The sequence below is a fragment of the Lemur catta genome, chromosome 1 (genome assembly GCF_020740605.2).
Source record: "Lemur catta isolate mLemCat1 chromosome 1, mLemCat1.pri, whole genome shotgun sequence".
NCBI classification, from domain to species: domain Eukaryota; kingdom Metazoa; phylum Chordata; class Mammalia; order Primates; family Lemuridae; genus Lemur; species Lemur catta.
The window spans coordinates 81,886,685-81,906,815 of record NC_059128.1 but is presented as its reverse complement, the minus strand read 5'-3'; the positions used below and the strand labels follow the sequence as shown (position 1 = coordinate 81,906,815).

At 39.1% G+C, this 20,131-nt stretch overlaps 1 protein-coding gene across 1 annotated transcript in view; it reads left to right on the top strand.

Annotated features, from left to right (window-relative positions):
• SHC4 (SHC adaptor protein 4) overlaps positions 1–20,131 on the top strand; it is a 114,758-nt gene that overhangs the window by 80,906 nt on the left and 13,721 nt on the right. Inside the window, exons 6-9 of the mRNA XM_045528692.1 lie at positions 1,981–2,032; positions 11,195–11,318; positions 12,823–12,994; positions 15,971–16,031. Coding sequence (XP_045384648.1) covers positions 1,981–2,032; positions 11,195–11,318; positions 12,823–12,994; positions 15,971–16,031 — 409 coding nt within the window. The remainder of the gene's footprint in view (positions 1–1,980; positions 2,033–11,194; positions 11,319–12,822; positions 12,995–15,970; positions 16,032–20,131) is intronic.

Below are 20,131 nucleotides of genomic sequence, written 5' to 3'. Positions count from 1 at the left end.
CCTACCAAAAACAAATGGTAAAGAATTTATAGCCCCTGTGGGAAAGTTTGGACCTCCTGAATTGAGTGGGACCCCTGTTCTCTCTGCAGGTGGAGAATTTTCAAATTTAAAATAGAAATCTGGAGCCACCTTAAACATTGGCATTAGAAATTGTCTCAGTGAAGTTTGACCCTCAGGTTGGGGAGGAAGTATGGTGTAGTGCCAGGCGTTGGAGTCTTGAAGATTTGACTGATGTAACAGCTCTAAGCTTCAGGGTCCTGGGATGTAAATGAGGAATCCCTAGAATGAAGTGAAATGATGTGTGTCAAGTGGTGGCACATCACATGCCACCCAGTCACAAGAGGTAGTAGCTATTACCACTGTCACCAACACATCCTCATCTTGTTTTAGGATACCCACTAAGACAATTTCCAGCTTCACAGCTAACTGGTTGCAGAGGGTGAGAAGCTGAGTTCAAAGTCTCTCTGGGCCAACATAGCAATCTTCTTTTTACCAGATTGCCTCCAAAATTTCCAAAATAATGAATATTCTTCCTCACCCCCTGGCCTTTGCTCACCCTCATCTTTACTTTCTTGTCAAAAACCATTTATGTGTCTTCCTCCTATCAGCCCTGAAGACAGTTGTTGGTAATGCTTCTATAGCTATATATGCTTTCTCCATGTAAAAATGCATTGTATGTCAAAAGTGAAATACATTTAAAAATATTTTCCCCTGCTATTGGTGCTTTACTTTTAGCAGTTTGTATATTGTCCCAAATATCTACATTTATAGAATTTTGGAACTATAAGGATGTTGGAGACTGTTTTGAAGGTGAGGAAGCAGGTCTGGGGAGGTCCCGTGGCCTCTTTCCCAACATCCCATATGCCAGGCAGCATGGCACCTCTTCAACTTCAGTAAGAGTGGCAAAGTCCCTAGCAGTAGTGACTTTTTTTCTAAATTGAATATAAAACAAAGCCCATAGATACGGCCTTATTTGTTTAAAAGATATTTCAAACCTTTTTTCTTTTTGTGCGAGAGAAATTTACTTAAGTGTATGTTATTCTTTTTAAAATAACCCAAGACAAGTTATGCTGACCCTGAGATATGCTTCCGGTATGATTCACTGTGGGTTATTAAGATTGTCCTTGAGGGTATCACAAACATGGGCTTTTATTTCCTGCTGGTTGATTGCATCTTCCCTCTAGACAGTCGTACTTCTAATCTGCAAATGGCGCTGTATGTGTCTGTGTTTTTTTTCCTGTGACCTGAGATAACAAAAAGCATCTTTAATTATTAAAATCTTATCATTCATCAGCTTAATGTTTTCAATAAAGGCTGGAATTACCAAGTGGCATTTTGTTTGTTTTCACAAAGTCAGCAGCACATCTCTTTTTGAACTTAAGTTCTTCATGGGTTCTCTTTTTTTTACAAATGGCTTTTCGTTCCTATATATTGATCAAATAAAGGCCTTGTATTTTTGATTTATTGTTTTTTTGAGTTAACTTACTCGACACCCAAGCAAGCTAATAACCACAAAACCCAACGTGTCTCTCTAGTCAACTTATTTTCTGATATACATGGTATCTATCTGAACAACAGGGAAATCAGGATGCCACATTCTAGTTTATGACACCTTTGTGATGGCATAATCCCTGACATTTCAATTTTCAACACAGGAGAGAGTCATAGTCCATGGCCATTTTTAAAGAATGTGGCCTAATTTATTCCCTATCTGCATTCTCTGTTTTTCTTAATGACACAGTCTGCCTCTAAATTTCTAGTCTTCAATTTCTTTCCCCAAGGAGCAGAGAATGTGGACTCTATAATTGTTAAACTATACAGTGTATATTTGTTTATGTTCCTTTTTACAGTGCTTTCCTTTTCTCTTTAAATAAAAACATTCATGTTTAAGTCCTTGCCTCAATATCATGTCCTAAATGCACTCTTCTCTTTCAACAGTACAATTCATTGGTTTTTAAATGCATTTTCCCTTTTTTATAGGATACTACAGACTATGTTGCCTACGTAGCTAAAGATCCAGTTAATCAACGAGGTATGGAAATCAACTTCTAGTTTTTTTAAGAGGTGATATACCAGCTTTAAAAAGCAACAAAGAGTGATTTTCGATATACAGAGTGATGAGTATCACTAGAGTGCTACATTGGATTCTAGAAATATTATGCAAATTTGAGTTGGAAATAAATAGCCTTGGTAGCAGAGAAAAGTAGAAAAAAATATGTAGGTGGGATTTAAATCATTTGAGAGATCCACAAACCAAAAGGCTTATCTATTTGTGTACTTAAAAGAGAAACTGTTTTGGATATGATAGAAAGGGATGGCTGCCACATCCCCAGTGGACAAATGAAGACCCCAAGCCTGCATTGGCCTTGAGAAGTGTGTGTGTGTGTGTGTGTGTGTGTGTGTGTTTTGAACCTGTGCACTTGCTGTTTAAAAACCTGGAATATCACTTTGAGTGTCTGGCTTCTTTTCATCTTTTGGATTTCAGCTTAAATGTCTCCACTTCAGAGAGACCTTCTTTGACTGGTAGCACCTCCTATCTCCCGTACTATAACCCACTCTGCTGCATCATAGCACTTTTATTTCTCTTCTCATCAACACCTATTCCACATTTTTATTATTTTATGTAGTCCTTGCACTTGGTGATGTGTTTAATGTGTCCTTTCTACTGGGCTGAAAGTTCCATGAGGGCAGGAACCTGTTTCTCTACTCACTGTCGTTCCCTCAGCACTCATCACAATGGCTAGCCATAGGTGATGCTCAAAAACTATCTTGTTGACTGACAGAGTGAATGGAAGAATGAGTTGATTGGAATTCTTGTCCCAGGATTTAAGCAAGGTTGCCAAGGCAACTCATCTCCCAGCCATACTTTGGGTCTGGGGCTTGAGGTTGCTTAGGTAGTTAGACCTCTCTAGACAGACGTGGTTAGCACTGCTTCTTATCCCTAAATCTGGGACAGACTTCTCTTAGGGATGAGTGTTAGGTTGGTTCTCCTCCTTAGCTAGAACCTATTGGTTGGTCAGCATTTTCTGCCACCTCAGGGATGGAGTTTGCTCCAGAACATTTATTATTGTGGGAAGTGGAGTGGGATTTCGAAATTCAAAGAGCTGTGGAAATGCACACAGCATGCTGGAGAGCAAATGAATAGCACACACTAGACTTCACAATGTATGTGGAGGAAGGAAAAAGTCTAAAAGGCATCTAGAGGGCAGACAGAAGAGAGCTAATAAGTAGGGACTTAATCCTGTGGGTAAATGTGTGGAGAGTACTGTTCAAAAAAGCAGAGTTTAGACAGATTGATTGGCAGCAGGATGTAGTAGATGGATTGATTTACGGAGAAAATTAAGGCAGGAGATCCCTTTGGAAGGTATTGTGATTCTCAGAAATGAAATGAGGACCAGCTGCTGGCACAGAGCCTGGCACATAGTAGATGCTCGGTACGTGCTTGCCAAAAGAAGATGCAATAAGATGGAAGGGAAGGAACGGGAGACAAATGCTCTTAAATTTGGCTCACTTTAAACTGAATAATGATCGTGGATAATGATCAAAGAGTGGGTAGGAGAGACAGGAACTAGTGAAGGTGCAGTGGGGGTGTAGGAACAGAGCACAACAAAGGATACCAGAAAAGAGCAACTTCTTTTAATCCCTGCCTGGATTTCCCTAAAGCATAACTTCTTGCTATTTTGGGGAAGTCCTCTGAACAACAAAGCTTTTTCTTTTAACATGAAAAGGACAGGGTGAAAGGAAAGAAAAAAATACATCAGGAAATTGAGAGGTTTAGTGACTTTGCCATCAGTCACTGAATATCTCTGAACATCATGTTATTGCTCTTGAGTAGATGGTGATGAGTTCAAAGATTAATGTGGTTGCCAAGAGTAATGGACAAGAAGGATCCTCGTGCTTGCAAACCTCCCCCTTTGCTAAAGTGAAACAAGAGAGGCAGAGAAAATTATGCAGCACAGTCATTTTGAAAGGCCCTGTTCTGGTACCTGAGTAGTTTGTCAAAGCCGGGCTTGCTTGTAGGAATCCATGGGTGTCCTGGCTTGGGGGTTTGGGGGAGGCACTCATGAGAACTGAGGTCACGTAGGGGTTTGAGGGATAGAAACAGTCCAAATAGAGGTTTCAGGATTTTTTTTTTCTTTAGTCATCAGCCTGTGTATAGAAAATAAGGTCTATGCTAGAGTCAGAAAGACTGGGTTGGAATCATGGTTCTTCTACCATCTCACTATATGACATTAGGCAGATTATTTCACATTCTCAAACCTCAGTTTCTTTGTCTTTTAAGTGGGAATAATAACATCTACTTCCTGGTGGTGTTGGGACAAATGCTGAGATAACACATGGAGAGCATAATTGTCTTTCCTCAGTCATTTCATCTTTCTTTCCTTTTAGGAAAACAGGCCTGTCCGAGTAAATAGATAACTTAGAAACACAGGGTAGTTTTCTTGGATTTAAAAGTCAGTATCTCCTGGTCACTTATTCTTCCTTTTCCTGTCCCTTTGCCCCTTCTCTTGTTTCTCTTGGTTATAAAAATCTGTGAGAAGCCACCGTGTTCTCAGCATACCCCTGGCTTGCACCCCCCTAGTGTTAAACCTTCCCCCCTCACCTGAGCCCTCAGACTCAAAGTACCTGCAGAGAGGTAATGACGCAGCTTTTGAGACCGAACATAATTATTAATTCCATCTTAATTGCAAGGGGTGAGCTAATCATTATGGAAGAAAAATAATTTCTGGCCACCATGGGCTCATGATTTAGTGGAAGGGAAAAACATAAGTCATAATATGTGCATGGAGAAGGAGGGTGCCTGGAGAATAGTGTCTGGAATGTTGTAGATGCTTAGCCAGGATGTGTGGGATGAATGAATAAAGGCACAGCTGAAAGAGCAGTGTAACGAGAGCTTAGGGCCGTGTTTGGATGTTGTGAGTGTTGTGGCAAGGTGGGGTTGCAGAGAGGGGTGAGAGTAGAAGTAGGGGAGTCATGGCCAAAAAGAGAGGCCAGAAACAGATCATAGAGGGCTTCAAATGCTGGCCAGTAGGTCACTGGGGGCCATCGAAGATTTTGAGCCTTATAAAAATTATTCTGGCTTCTGCTAGTTTGCTGAAATTATAAAATGATAATTTTTTGGCCATTATGTCTGTAAGAGTGATATTGGAAGGCAGAAAAGCAGTCTGGAATTGTAGAGTGCAATTCAGAGGACATCTCATTAATCCTCAGCAGGGGTGTTCATGTTTTAAATTACACTGGAGGACAAAGGGACAGTTGGGACCAAAGTTGTGAACTACTAGTGCTTGAAAACTATTTAGATATGAGGGTTGTTGAAGAAATAGGAATCAGATGTTCCTGAGGATTTAATGAGATATTGCATGCAATGCAAATATCTCACTGCTTGGCTTATAGTAAGTACCCAATAAATGGTAGCTATTGCTATTATTTTCCTGTGTGTTTTGGAGTGATATTGCCACTAAAAAAGCAGCAATTCTTATAAATAGGAAAAATACAAACAACCCAATAGAGAAATAGGGCAAAGCAAAACAGCTACCGTTTATTGCATGCTCACCATATGCCAGGCATTGTCGGGGGAACTTTGTCTGCATTACCTCATTTCACCCTCACGACAACCTAGGAGGTAGATGATAATATTATTCCTTTTCTACAGAAGAAAATACTGGAGTGTAAGGTGGTTTTCCTAAGGTTACCCAGCCAGTGAATGGGTGACTGAATCCAGCCCTGAGCTCATCTTTACAAAAGAACATTCAAGGCACCAAGAAACATTTGAAAAATAATACAAGTTTAGCCTCACTAGCAAAGACACACACATTATAATTAAACACTATATTTTATCTTCAAATTTCAAACATCAAACAATATAAAATGTAGTTTAGAGTAGTAGTTATCCTTGAACACTGCTGACAAAAGCATAAATTCAAATATTTTGGAGAGCAATTTGACAATTTGCGTCAAAAGTCTTAAAAATGTAAATGCATTTGAACCAGCAATTTTACTTCAGAGGAAATAATTAGGACATTCACAAAGATTAAGCAATATATTATTTATATAATAGCAATGAGTAAAATTGATACAATATTCATAAATAACAAATTATGTAAATTAATCCGTAGAATGTACTACTATGCAGCAATTAAAACTAGTGTAATAGAAGAATTAGTGATGTCTGGAAAACATTCACAGAGCTATTAAGCACAAACAGCAGATTATGAAACATTGAGGCCTCAAGGCCACATGCGGCCCTCCAGATCCCCAAGAGCGGCCCCTCAACTGAATCCAAACTTCACATAACAAATCCCTTTATTAAAAGGATTTGTTCTGTAAAATTTGGATTCAATCCAAAGGCTGCACTGAAGGATCCAGAAGGTCACATGTGGCCCCAAGGCCACAGTTTCCCCACCCCTGGTGTATAGTATGATACCAGGTAATTTTGGAGGGGGGATAAATATACAGAGAAAAAAATATTAGAAAGATAACATGCCAAAATGTTCATAGTGGTTACCCCTGGACAGTGGGATTTTGTATCATTTTTATTTCTTCTTGGTGCCTTTTTGTTTTCTAAAATTCTTACAATGAATATTTATTATAATACATTTATGAAAAGGAAAAAGATCTAAGTCCTTGAATAAATAAAAAATAGTGAAACCAGAAAGGTAAAGTTATAGAGTTACCTGGTGAGTTTGGTTCATCCAGGGGAAGTGGCAGACAGGAGACGCCCGGGGAGTGGATCTGAGAGAGAGAGAGAGGGCGGCAGGCCGTGGGCCTGCAGGTGCAGGTTTGGAAAAACTGCAGCTTCTTAGCAGAACCCAGAGAGAAGAGGACTAAGGATTTCAGGGAGTGGGAAAAGTTGAAGGAGACAGTACATGCCAGAGAAGTAGTCAGGAGGAGAGGGGGATATCAGGAGATCAGTGTTACTTAAGAAGAAAGAGCAATTTCTCCAGAAGGACACATCATGGATGGTCACACACTGAAAGGAGTTAAGGGGAATGAAGGTAGGAAAATGCCATTCAGTCCAGTGGTAGCCTGGAAAGCACAGTTTCTGTGAGCTGGGAAAGACAGAAACCAGATTGCAGGGATGAGGAGAGTTTGGCTGTCAGGAGTGGAGATGGACAGAGGAGACCAGGCTTCAGCTGATAATCCTGAATGTTCCCTCTGTCCCATGGGTGCTTGATTCACTCTGAGTAATACTGCATTCACGTCAGGGCAGTTGCCACTTTTCCCATCTTGGCTAGGACCCAATTGTGGACACCTTATTTTATAAAAGGCCTTTTTCTGTGGAAAAGGTAAGTTCCAGTAAGAATGTTTTGAATTTACTTAGTGACTAACACAGCCTGCCCCTGTAATTGCTGTAAATGAGAAAATTCATATTCTCTTACTCCAAACATGTAGCAGTCTAGGAAGATTTTAATATTTTCTCTGAATTGAGTCTGTGAAGAGGCCCCTATTTTTAACCCTGGACTACCTGGATATAGGAAGTCCATGATCCTGAGTCTCTGAAGAAAATTTTTTAAAAACCCCATAAACCAACCGAAATGAATCCATTTATTTATATTTATGATTATAAAGTACATGCACTACTGCCTAGTGGACATTAGTTAGCTGTGGACCGACTACTGGCTTCCTTCTTTGAGCTTGTTTCTCCCTGCTATGATCCCACAGCACCATCTGGTGGTTGATCTGAGAACCGAAACTTAATGAATTTCTAGTTTTCTAACAACAAAAGCAAAAAACAAAAAACTGGTCTATTAAAAACAAATATGAAATTAGTAAAAAACAGGGCCTGTTATCCTTTAAGAATAGTTCTCATCCTTTTGTCCATGATTACCCATTTAGAGAACCAAATGAAAAAGAAAAAAGAAATATCTCAGATTCTTTTACATCTTACTTAACATAGTACCTGATACCCAGGGGTAGAACTGTGGGTCTATCTGGCTACGAGGTGGAATGAAAAGAACCCAGATCTGTGTCTGATTCCAGACACGGGGAGCAAAGCTCTGGCCTTGATGGCAAAGTTATCATATCACTGAAAATGTACACTCCTTTTTGGAACGTGGGTCTTTTTTATACAGATACTTGTCTTCCTTCCTTCCCATTAGCTGAAGATTGGGCAATTCCTGGCCAAGCTTTGGAGATGGATCTAATACTGAGAAATGAGTATATTTATAAGTGATTCAAAGTCCACCTCTGTCCTGGCCCATGACCAATAGAGCAGCATGTCTGTGAGTGGCAACAATAGAAATACCAAAATATGTGTGTTCCTTGAAGGTGGTGAGACTGGGCAGAACATCTGCACAGGGTCAGCTTATTTGTCCAGTGTTGCTTCTTCCCTGGAGAGAGACAGGCACTACTATTTTTTCTTTTCTTTCTGTTTAATCTTCTCAAACTGGGCGCCGTGGCACATGCCTGTAGTCCCAGCTACTCAGGAGGCTGAGGCAGATGATCGCTTGAGGCCAGGAGTTTGAGTCCAGCTTGGGCAACATAGCGAGACTCTGTCTGTAAAAAAAAAACCCAAAAAAGCAAAAACAAAAAAGAAAGAAAGAAAAGAAAAGGGGGAAAAAAAAAAAAAAAGAAAGTAATATGGCAGTAACAGGGTTGTCCAAAGCAAAACAGATTATGTTAGTAGCATCAGCCCGTGAACAAGACCAAAACCTCAAATAATTAGAATTAGAAAAGTTGAGTTAAATAAAACATTTTAGAAATGTGCTAAAAGTGGTAGAGGCTGGTTGATGTGTTTGGTTGATTCATTTATTCCTGTGTGCCCACATGCCTTAACTTGTTCAGGGTCACACTGATGATGGCATAATTGGAACTTGAACTCAGATCTGAATTTTTCAGAGTTCTTTTAAATGTCCTTATCCTCTTATCTCTCTCATTGGAAGTGCAATTTAGGTTTTCTTATTTATTTGTGCATGCTTGAATCTCCTGCTTCTTTGAATATCTTCCTCATCTTTATCTCTCAACATCTCCTTAACCCTAAGAAAAAATAAAATTATAAAAATTTTTGTCTCTATTTTGATATGACTTCTGATTTTGACTTCATTTTTAATTGGACTAGGAATTTATGAGATTAAAAACAAAAGAATTTAAGTGAATTACCTTTTCTTATACTGTAACACAACTTCTCTTGGCTCAACTGGAAGATACATCTCCAAGGGCACTTTGTAGGTTGTAGGATATGAGGTCTGGCCAGGAAGGAGGAGACTATTTCCACAAATGACCAAAGCAATCATTTATATTACTCAGTGGCTATAAGAACATGACCCATTGTAAGGACTCACTGTAAGTCCCACTTCAAAAAAAATCAAAGACAACTTCATATGGTAGAAATATTGATATGATTAAGAGAAATCGGTATTTATTCATTCAATAAATATTTTTAGGACACCGGCCATGTGTTGGTCACCCAATGTAAAGCTACTGTAGGGAAAAAAATAAGGATAACATAAAGTGACTGTCTAAAGATAGACCAAGTGTTTTCCTTTGGTGGAAAGAATGTAAATTAATAGATATTCTTAATTGGGTTTTCAAAACTAGAATAAGCACCTAAGTCTATTTCAGGATCCAAATCTATTTCAGGATCCAAGTTATACTTGAAAGGGTCAACCTTATAAGAATGATAAATAATTCTTTTGGAGATTTGACATCTTAGCATTGTTTGATTTCGTAATACCACCACACCACCGCTGCATACACATGTGTGCATATATACACACACACACACCTTCCAGAAGTATTCAGATATAAATCCTTTAAATAAAAGACAAATCAATTCTGGCATGAGAATATCTGAGATTCCTTGAGATGATTATCAATGTAAGGCTAAGAAACACTGTTACAGATTCTGTTATAACTTACTGCTATCAGCTCTACAAATTCTATCAAATGTGAATGAATTGCTTTTACTTTAAATAAATATGAAATTCTTTCCAAGACAATGCAAAACATAAAATCATGCTTCCAGGTTAACACAGTTAAATCATTTCACAAAAACAGCTATCTCTCCTCTCCTCAGATATCCCTTTTAGTAACGTGTTCCAGTGTTCGTTTCAAAATTCCAAGACCCAAGATGCTTTTCCTGGTATTTAATCTAATTTTCCATGCACTCCCTTAAACCTATGGCCTTTTTTCTCTCCTATTCTTAGAGAATAGCCGACAATTTTTATACCATTCTTGTGTATATTAAACCATTATTGGACTTTTCCTCATCCCTCAACTTTTCCAGCTATACAAATGTTCCTTTTTTTTTTAATTTGTCATGAGATTTATTGCCTCTATCTTTAAGTCATACTTAGGATTCTAAGTCATCCTTATGAAACTTCGATCAATCAAATCTTCATATTGTAAGGCCATACTGTAACCAAGGCAAGAACGATACTACAGATAGTGGGGAGATTCATTTGTAGCCCCTAAACACAAACTCCTGTTTTAGGTAGCAGCAGGAGATTTGCTAACTTATTTACTTGTGATATTCTGTCTGATGCCTGCCACACCGCTAATCTTGTTTATTTTGCATGTGAAAACTAGCCCCCTCCCAGTAACTGCTTCTCAGAGAAAGTATCCAATAAAAACTTTAATATCTTCTGATAATGACATCTTCACCAAATCTTGATTTTGATGCTTACTGGAGATAGTTCTTTAGTGGGATTTGAAGATGGGGATTGCCACACTTAGCATTGCTTTATGGTAGCAAGGACAGCGCAAAGGGGTGGCTGGAGGAGAAGGTATTCCACAGCCCCTATCTCTACCAGCAACTCATTCCCCACTTTTGGGAGGGGGCAGTTTGGAAAATTGTATTTTTTCCATCTTCTGTAACATACCATGCAAAGACCTCAAACCTCATCTTCCCATCAAAATGGTGCCCTAAGCATCTCTTGTATTGAATTCACGAGCTAGCACAAAACCTTAGTCACTTTAATAGCCAAGGTCAGTCTATTTTTATAAAAATGTAGACCCTACATACCTGCCTTGAGACCAAAACTTATAAGTGTTTTGAGATATTTAGATATAACATTTGAATATGTTTCTTCTCTTTGATTCATATGAAATATGAGGTATTCTTTATACCATTTCAAAGCTAAAGAGAGTTTGTAAACCTGCTCAATTATCAGTTCATGATCTGGAAGTACATTGACTTTATATAATCTTCTCTTGCTGAAAGTTATTATAATTTATTTTGTATGTCTTCTTGCAGCCTGTCACATACTGGAATGCCGCAATGGGATGGCCCAAGATGTCATAAGTACCATAGGGCAGGCTTTTGAACTTCGGTTTAAACAGTACTTGAAAAATCCTTCTTTGAATACTTCTTGTGAAAGGTCAGCCAAGAGTTCTATAATTATTTGACTTGTTATATATATTTTCAAAATTAATACAGCATTTTAAAATTGATTAATGAAATTAGTTTTTTCTTACAAGTAGCCACAATTTCAGCACAAAATAATAGTGACATTTTCTATTTTTCTTCTATCCATATTTATTCAGATATTTCCCCTTGCTTTGTAACAAGATTAAAGGAGACGTGAAAAGAAGGGACCAGCCCTGTTTCTCTAGTGTTACGCAGAGCTATGAATTAAGTGTTTTAATCATAAAATAATAAACATCAACACATTTCTCAGATTCGTTTTAACTCCAGATCCCTTACATATCAGTAAAAAGGAAAAAAATCAAGGACAAAGAGCAAAATAATAAAAATCAAATGTGTATCACAGGAACTCCTGTTAGTTTGCTGGTTTGCAATGTAAATAGATTGGCTCCAGCTAAACTGTGGCCGGGGTAGAACAGGCCGTGATCCAAGGATCTGGCTGAGGCACAGAAAGTTTGCAGTGAAAGCTGAACCCCGTTCAGGCCTGTCAGGCTCCACCACGTGTGGAATGCAGTGATGCCTCTGGCTCGCACAATTCATGCCTGAGAAACGAAACTCTTGAGCACTTTAAAATGTATTTTCCCTTAGTATGTCACTTTGTGTATCAACAAACACTGGGTTTGGAGAGCTTCTTGTATGAGGTGGTCAAGGATAGCAAAGGAGAAGGGGTTACCAGAAGCCTCTGATGCTGAATTTTTCCCAGGATAGCACTTATATCTTAGTGCATTTTGTTGACATGTAATGAACCCGACAAAACTGTGTGGGTTGTCAGTGGAATCAGCTCCATCCACAAAGACTTGATTTATTCTTCTTTTATAAGAAGCTTTTACTAATTCCTATTTAGAAGAAAAGTCTGTTTGTTTGCCCTGTTTCAATTTTAAGAACAATTTCATGTTTACATAAATCTACCCACTTGCCACATATGGTTCTAATATTTCTTTATTAATCCCATATACTCCTTCAGATTTGTGCAGACAAGATAGCTGGCTATCGCTCTCTTATTTTTTTCATCTTGGTTTAATAAACTTGGTCAGGCCTCAACCCAAAGAACAATATCTAAATTTTCTCTGAGCAAAACATTTCCAAAATGGAACAATCATGGAACAAGCATGCCAGAGATACCCAGAAATATTTTGTATTTTTAGGATCTTATGACAATAATGCCTTCTACATGTTCATTTATGATTGATTATGATTATGATTATGATTATTCATCACTGGAGGAAACCACAAAAGCATCACCCTTGGCACTTTTGTTGGCTTACCCCACTTTGTCTGCAGAAAGATAAACAACTCAGCCATCTGGTTGCTCCCATCCAGATGTTTGACATCACTTAAGCACAGCTATAAACCTAAAACATGAATGCAAATGATTTGCTTGATCTGGTCCCTTTGCATCCTCTACTGCATTTGAATTCCTGCCCAACCTCTTGGGGGGTTCTTTTCTCCCCTTACAGTGAGGAGGTACATATTGATGGCCATGCTGAGGAGAGAGAAGATCATGAGTATTACAATGAAATTCCAGGGAAGCAGCCACCTGCAGGTGGTGTTTCCGATGTGCGGGTCAAAATTCAGGCCACAGAAAAAATGTCTTACTGCCCCATACGTTGCGAAAAGTTGTGCTATTTGGTAAGTAATGTTTTATTGTTATTGGAACCAGCAACGCAATCCTGCCCTTATCACTAGAGCACTTAATTTGAGCATTTCCAAATGTTAGTTTAGAAAAAGTTGCATCTTCCTCAAATACAGGGCCAGAGAGTGAATCATTGTCGGAGCCTGTACTAGATCATTTTTACTCCTAGTCCTCCAATCACAGCCTCAGCAGATGACCTCATATCTCACTTCATTGGGAATACTAGGGCGATCCAACATGTTATCCTCAACTTCACCCTTTCCCCTCTCCAAGTCTTCCTGTGTTCTTCTTCCTTCTCTTCCTTAGCAACTGTATCCAAAACTATTTTCCCTGTGCTCCTGATTCAGTCCCCTCCTGCCAGCTCTGTGCCCTTGTTCTGTCCATTAACCTCTGTATCAATCTTTATTCTCTCTCTATCAGTTCTTTTCCTTCTGCATGCAGATAAACTTGGACTCCCCTAACCTAACTATAATAATAATGTCCCACCTTCCTTCTCATCTTCCTTTCACCCACAAACTTCTAGAAAGCATTGTCTCTATCTTTGCTTTAACATCTGCTCTATACTTGTAAGATCTGGACTGTGCTTGACAACTTGATAGAAATTACTTTTACAATGGTCACCAATGGTTTAATGGCTAAATCTATTTCCTTCCTCAATATTCTGCATCTGTCTACAGCATTTGACACCTATTGGCTGTCTCTTCTTTTTTGACACCTCTTCGGTTATTTTTGAAAATATTTCCATCTTATTCTCTTTCTGCATCTCTCTTGCTGCTTTTCTTTCCTTCTTTTTTTATGTTTTCCAACATTTTATTATGAATATTTTCAAACATACAGAATTGTATGTTGAAGGAATTATAGAGTGAACACTCACATACATCTAGATTCCACAATTAACATTTTACTGTATTAGCTGATTACCATCCATAGATCCATCATATTTTTGGTATGTTTTGAGGAAAGTTGTATCTTTTCTTTTTATGTCATATTTTCTTTCATCTCCTTCCCTGAAAACCCAAGCCCCGCCTTACGATCATGTAAGCACTCTCCAAGGCTCTGACCTTGGCCCTTATCTTGCTTCTGCCATGCCCCCTGTCTACACACTTCCTCCACCTTCTCTGTCTTCAGCCCTTATCTGTCTCTGCAGCTGTAATGCCACATTGTCTTACATTGCTTATTTATATCAAGGTTGAATTCAGCATTTTCTCCCTGACTCCAAATTCGATTCCTCTTCAGATTTGCTCATGTTTATTAAAGGCACTTATACTCTGCCACAATCTTTTGCTTTTCTCACACTTTGGGCTCCCTATCCACTCAGTCTTTTTTTTTTTTTTCAGCTCTTCATGGGGATACAAAAGTTCAGGTTATATACATTGTCCGTGTCCCGCCCATCCCCCTGAGTCAGAGCCTCAAGCGTGTCCATTCTCCAGACAGTGCGCCTGGCACTCACCATGTAGTCATACCTCCATCCCCTCCCCCGACCCCCCACCTCCCCGAGTCAGCACCTTCAAGCATGACCATTCCCCAGACAGTGCACAACGCACTCATCATGTAGGCATACACCCATCCTCTCCCCCCACCCCCCATCTCAGTCTGATATTCGATTGGTATCCTTCCCCGATGTACATTTAGGTGATGATAAGGGAAACCAGTTTTCTGGTGAGTACATGTGATGCTTGTTTTTCCATTCTTGGGATACTTCACTTAATATAATGGGTTCCAACTCTCTCCAGGAGAACCAAAGAGATGTCTTATCACCGTTATTTCTTATAGCTGAGTAATACTCCATGGCATACATATACCACAGTTTACTAATCCATTCGTGGATTGATGGGCACTTGGGTTGTTTCCATATCTTTGCGATTGTGAATTGTGCTGCTATAAACATTCGGGTACAGGTGTCTTTGTTATAGAATGACTTTTGTTCTTCTGGGTAGATGCCCAATAATGGGATTGCTGGATCGAATGGTAGGTCTACTTGAATCTGTTTAAGGTATCTCCATAATGCTTTCCACAGGGGTTGCACTAGTTTGCAGTCCCACCAGCAGTGTATGAGTGTTCCTGTCTCTCCGCATCCACGCCAACATGTGTTGTTTTGGGATTTTTTGATAAAGGCCATTCTCACCGGAGTTAAGTGGTATCTCATTGTGGTTTTGATTTGCATTTCCCTGATGATTAGGGATGTTGAGCATTTTTTCATATGTTTGTTAGCCATTCTTATATCTTCTTTTGAAAAATTTCTATCAGTCTTTAAGAGCTAGGATTCTACCATGAAAATATCCTTTGAAGGCACCCCAAACTTTTCCATTTCAGCTGCACCTTTCTAAGTCCTGATCTTCACTTTCCTAGATGGTCGTGAAAGCTCCCTTCCTGTCCTCAATCTCATGTCCTCAAGCCCACCTGCACAGCACTGCCAGGTTAATCCCTCCGAAGACACTGCCCTTCTCAAAGGCATCAGTGAATCCCCATTCCATTGCCCAGAAGAGCTATATGTGTAGGGATGATTGAAGCCCTTTGATTGGATGAGATTTTCAAGGATGAGAAGTGAGTCTGGCCCAAACCCCAGTAGAGTAGGGCTCCAATCTGCCAATTCAAGGTAGGGAGAGCTTGGCTACATGGCCAGTGTTTATACTAATGTCCTGAAAATTACTTTCTGGCTGAGACTTGGACTGAGTCCTGGAATGTGACCTCCCAAGCAGAAGCAGTAACCCTTAGGACACAGGACATTGGCAGCCTTTAGGAACGCCCAGCCCAATCAGACCAACCTCTACAGCTCCAAAGCAATGAACTATGAAAAACATCTGCTCTTCTCACCCCAAATCTCAGTTTCCTTTTCTTAACTGTCAGACGTTTCCTGTGTCAGAAAGTGAAGTTGTCTGCTATATTATTCTGGGAACATTATTAGTGCTTTTTAAAAAGTTTATTAATGTGTACTATGTTTGTGAATGTTTTACCATTTGTTGTTTGTACAGCCTGGAAACTCCAAGTGCAGCAGTGTATACGAGAACTGTTTAGAACAAAGCAAGACAATAGGTAGGTACAGTACGCTTCCCCATCTGCCACCCTCCTTTTTCCTTTTAAGTCCTATGGGCATATGTAGCCCTTGCTCTTATGAAAAAGTCAGGTATGTATAACTAAACACACAATCCTTTGGCTGCAGGCTTCCCAGAGAGGCCCAGAATGCCCCACGTGTGTCACTAGGGAGGATCAGGGTTCTCCTTTGCTATGTCTGATCCACTATGCTGATGGTTCTGCTTTAGAGGGTCTTTTACTGCTTTGACATCATGAAAGCTCTCTTGCTGGAAAGGTGCTTTCTCTGCTCAAGACTCAAGGGAGTTCCACTTCAAAGAAGATCAAACAGTAAACTAATGTGAAAATTGTTGCCTGTCAAATCCATTAAGATTAAAATAAAACCTTTATTCCAGCTTGGCAAAGGGAACAAAAGAATACCTGCAATACGAGAGTCTCAATTAGGAGCCTTTCCACCTTGTACTTGCCAGGGTATTAAATGTTTTATTACTGCATGTAATCATCGATGTTAGGCAAAACTTTTCCACAGTGCAATTGTAGTACATCAATTATCAGATTGGAAATACATTTTAATAAAAACAAGTTATACTGCCAGTTAGTCATTTCATTCTTATGAGTTGTTGAAAATATTTATTTCTTTGGGAAAGAAAGTTTTGCAGCTTTGGAGGGGGAAGTGACTGAATAGTATAAATAATGCAGTGGAGAAGAGAGTTGGATAACCATATTTAAGGACTCAAACTAAATTAGTAGGAACTTGCCATCTACAAAGCATTCACTTCCAAGGATACTTCTATGTTTCTTATGGAATCATGTCAATGTAATCTATTAATTTTATTATTTTTTATATACTGGGGGATACATGAGGATTTGTAGTTTCTGGTATAGCTATGATTACCACCCTCCTCCACCCTGTGAAAAGGAATGGTGAGCTAAGGTAGTATTTTAAATTCTTTAAAAACATGGCTTCTTTTCATAGAAATTAAAATTCCATGCCATTCTTTAAAGCTATTTACAATTTCAAACTAATTCTTAATGACCAAACACATTAAATTAATGGTAGGTATGACTCTCTTTTTAAAATTACACTCTCTAGGAGTTATAATTCCTCCTTCCCTCCTTTCCATCACCCTGGAAATTCCTAACCTAAGGCTTAGCAGTCAGGAACATACCACACATGCCCTGTAGTAGCATAACCATTTTCTCACTTGGAAGAACCTCTATGTCCTGTTTTATCTCATTCATACATTCTTCATTTATTCAACAGTTCACTCAACGGCTATTGAGAACTTCCCATGGGTCAGGCACTGTGTACTAGGTGCTAGGGATAGAGACGCAACTGGCACTCATTTAATTTGCAATTTAACCAGGAAGATGCACCTTAAACAAATGCTTACAAATGTGATGAGTGTTTCAAAGTCCAAGATGTTATGGGAACAAATCATAGGGAAACCCAACTTAATCAGGGGGGCTATAGGGGCTTTCTCTAAGGAAGTGACACCCAAACCAAGATCTGAGGGATGGGTGGGAATTATCCAGGCGCAAAGAGGGAGGTGGGCAAGGAAAGAGGGAGGAAGAGAGGGAGAAGGAGAAGGAGGGAGAGAGAGAATAAATGAGACCAGAACTACATGTGCCAGGAGCAGTTCCCAAGTCACTGGCACAGAGAGAGTACAGAGGAAGGAGAGAAAGAGGAGTCTTGAACCTGTGACAGAGTCCTGAGGAACCCCAGAATTTTCAGCCTTGTCCAAATACCTGCCTTCCCAGTTTGTTTCCCTCTTCTCCATTAAATAGTCATTATATCCACTCCTTCTGTCCTCAGTCACCCAGCTTCTGAAGGGAGCTCACTGAATGAAAATTCTTGACATTTCTAGACTTAAGCTGCATGGGCACAATAGTACCACTGGAGAAAAGGGGCATGGTTTCCTTTCTTTTTTTTTTTCCTCAAGAATCGTTAACTTGATTTTTTAAATATATTTTAAAAGCACCCTCCCTCCCAAAGCATAAATTTATGAAGGAATTGGTGGATATATGGCTATATCATTTCAACCTTATTCAAGATTTCTTTTTTGTAAGTGCAGTCTTATCATAGAATTCAGTTTATTGTTTCTGATCATCTTTGTTTTATTTCTTCTTCAAATCAACACACAATGTAATCCCTTATTTTTACGTGGTGTATATATGCCCTAAGTCACTATAAGCAGAGCCAAACATAAGAACACACTTTGTAATAAAAGTTTGTTTGAGGCCTGGGAAATATTTTTTATAGAATTAATTTTGGCCATAATGGTTAACTCTTAGACAAGTGCACCATACTCTACCATTCTGGTTTGCCTATACTGGAGCTTAAATGTATAGTTTGTAATGAAAAATACAATAGAAAATTCTGTTGCCTACTACCTTTCTTAACAGTGGCTTTATGGTAACGAGTAAACGGAACCTTTCAGAATCTTGGGGAGGTGAGAGATGGTGTTTGTATTAATAGTTGAATAAAGTCCTCCAGCTGGATACTTTCCTCCCCTGTAAATCACTGAGTTACAACATTGTTTCCATAGAAAAGTAGGTTCTGAGTTCCAGTGTGGAATTAGAATGCTTGGAAGCCATCTCCCCAAACCTTAGTTACTAAGACCACTGGGGGATAGAAGCATTCAACCCAGCCCCTGGGGCCACGGTGAGTAAGGTTCCTCCTACTGTGGCCAGAGGAAGTTTCCTACTGCAATGTCCTTTTATCTCCAGTTACCTACAAATCAAATTTCCTGTCTTGGGACCTGCCTGAGACTACTTGGGCATATGTCTATCTAAAAGTGATCTGAAATTCTTGACCAATGAGCAAATTAATAGCAGTTGCCAGAATAGCAAATATGTAGTTTTTATGGCTTTTCCCAGAGATTCATACATAAATGTTTGAGAGACACCCATACAAATATTTTCAATAAGGTTTGCCTTTTTCCTCCCAAGACATTTATTTATTCGAATATTGACTTAAAACTTGATTTCCGGTATATTATACATATTGAAATAGGCTTCTGGTTGTTGAAGGAGTTAATTGTATTTATCACAAGACATAGAAAATAACCCTATCCTTCATTCTAAATTCCCTATGGAAAAAAATAATTAGCAAAATAGAATAATATTTCCCTAACTCTCAAGTTAAAATGGAAATATTGATATTTTTTATCAAAAAGACATTAAATTCCCACAAACCGTAAGGGCTTCCACGTAAAAATGTTGTTACTTACAGTATCTACACTCTTTATGTATTTATTTTCTGCCACAAATCTTCTCTTAGGCAGGTTGGATAGGTTCTCAGAGTAATACTTGGCACAAAGAACTTTTGGTATATATAATGGCTGGCATGTGTGGCTAAGCGCTCATCAACTACACACTTTAGTCTGGAATGATTTTAAATTTGGGTATGAGGTGGACCATCTTTTTTTTTTTAATTTAAGACAACATTGCCAACATAAATATGATGCTGCATTTGAAAAAAAGGCGATGACAGTTTTCAAGAGCAACTGGGTGTAGATACTGATGCTTTTGTGTAATCCTGTGGGTTGGTACACTTGATGTTGTGAGCTCAGGCTAATGCTTTGTGAAGGGCAGATGAGTCATCACCCTGTGCTAAAGGTTGATTTGGGGTCATCAGAACATAGTGGGGTCAAATATGCTAGGAAAGAAAACTGGGTAGATGTGCAGTCATTTGTTCATTCAGCTAACAAACATTTTTTCTTTTGAGCAATTGCTTCATACCAGGCACTGAAGTTGTAGAAGATACACAAATAAATGGGTTATAGTCTACCCCCAAGGACTCTAAGAATTTGCAGTCTCAAGGAGGAAGGCAGACAAGTAAACAGATACTTATAGTATATCATGGAGTGGCACCTTACCCAACCGGGAGGAGGGAAGGACTCAGGCAAAGGCTTCCTGAAGGAGGTGGTTTCAGAGCAGAGTCTTCAAGACAAATAGGAGTTAGGAAAGAAAAGGAGGGGGTGGGTATTGCAATGAAAGAAGAGCATCATGTGCAGAGGCTCAGTGAATGAATAAAGAACTGAGCATCAATGGGAACTATTTATTGAAGCCTACTAAAGGCAAGCACTATGATCAGTGTC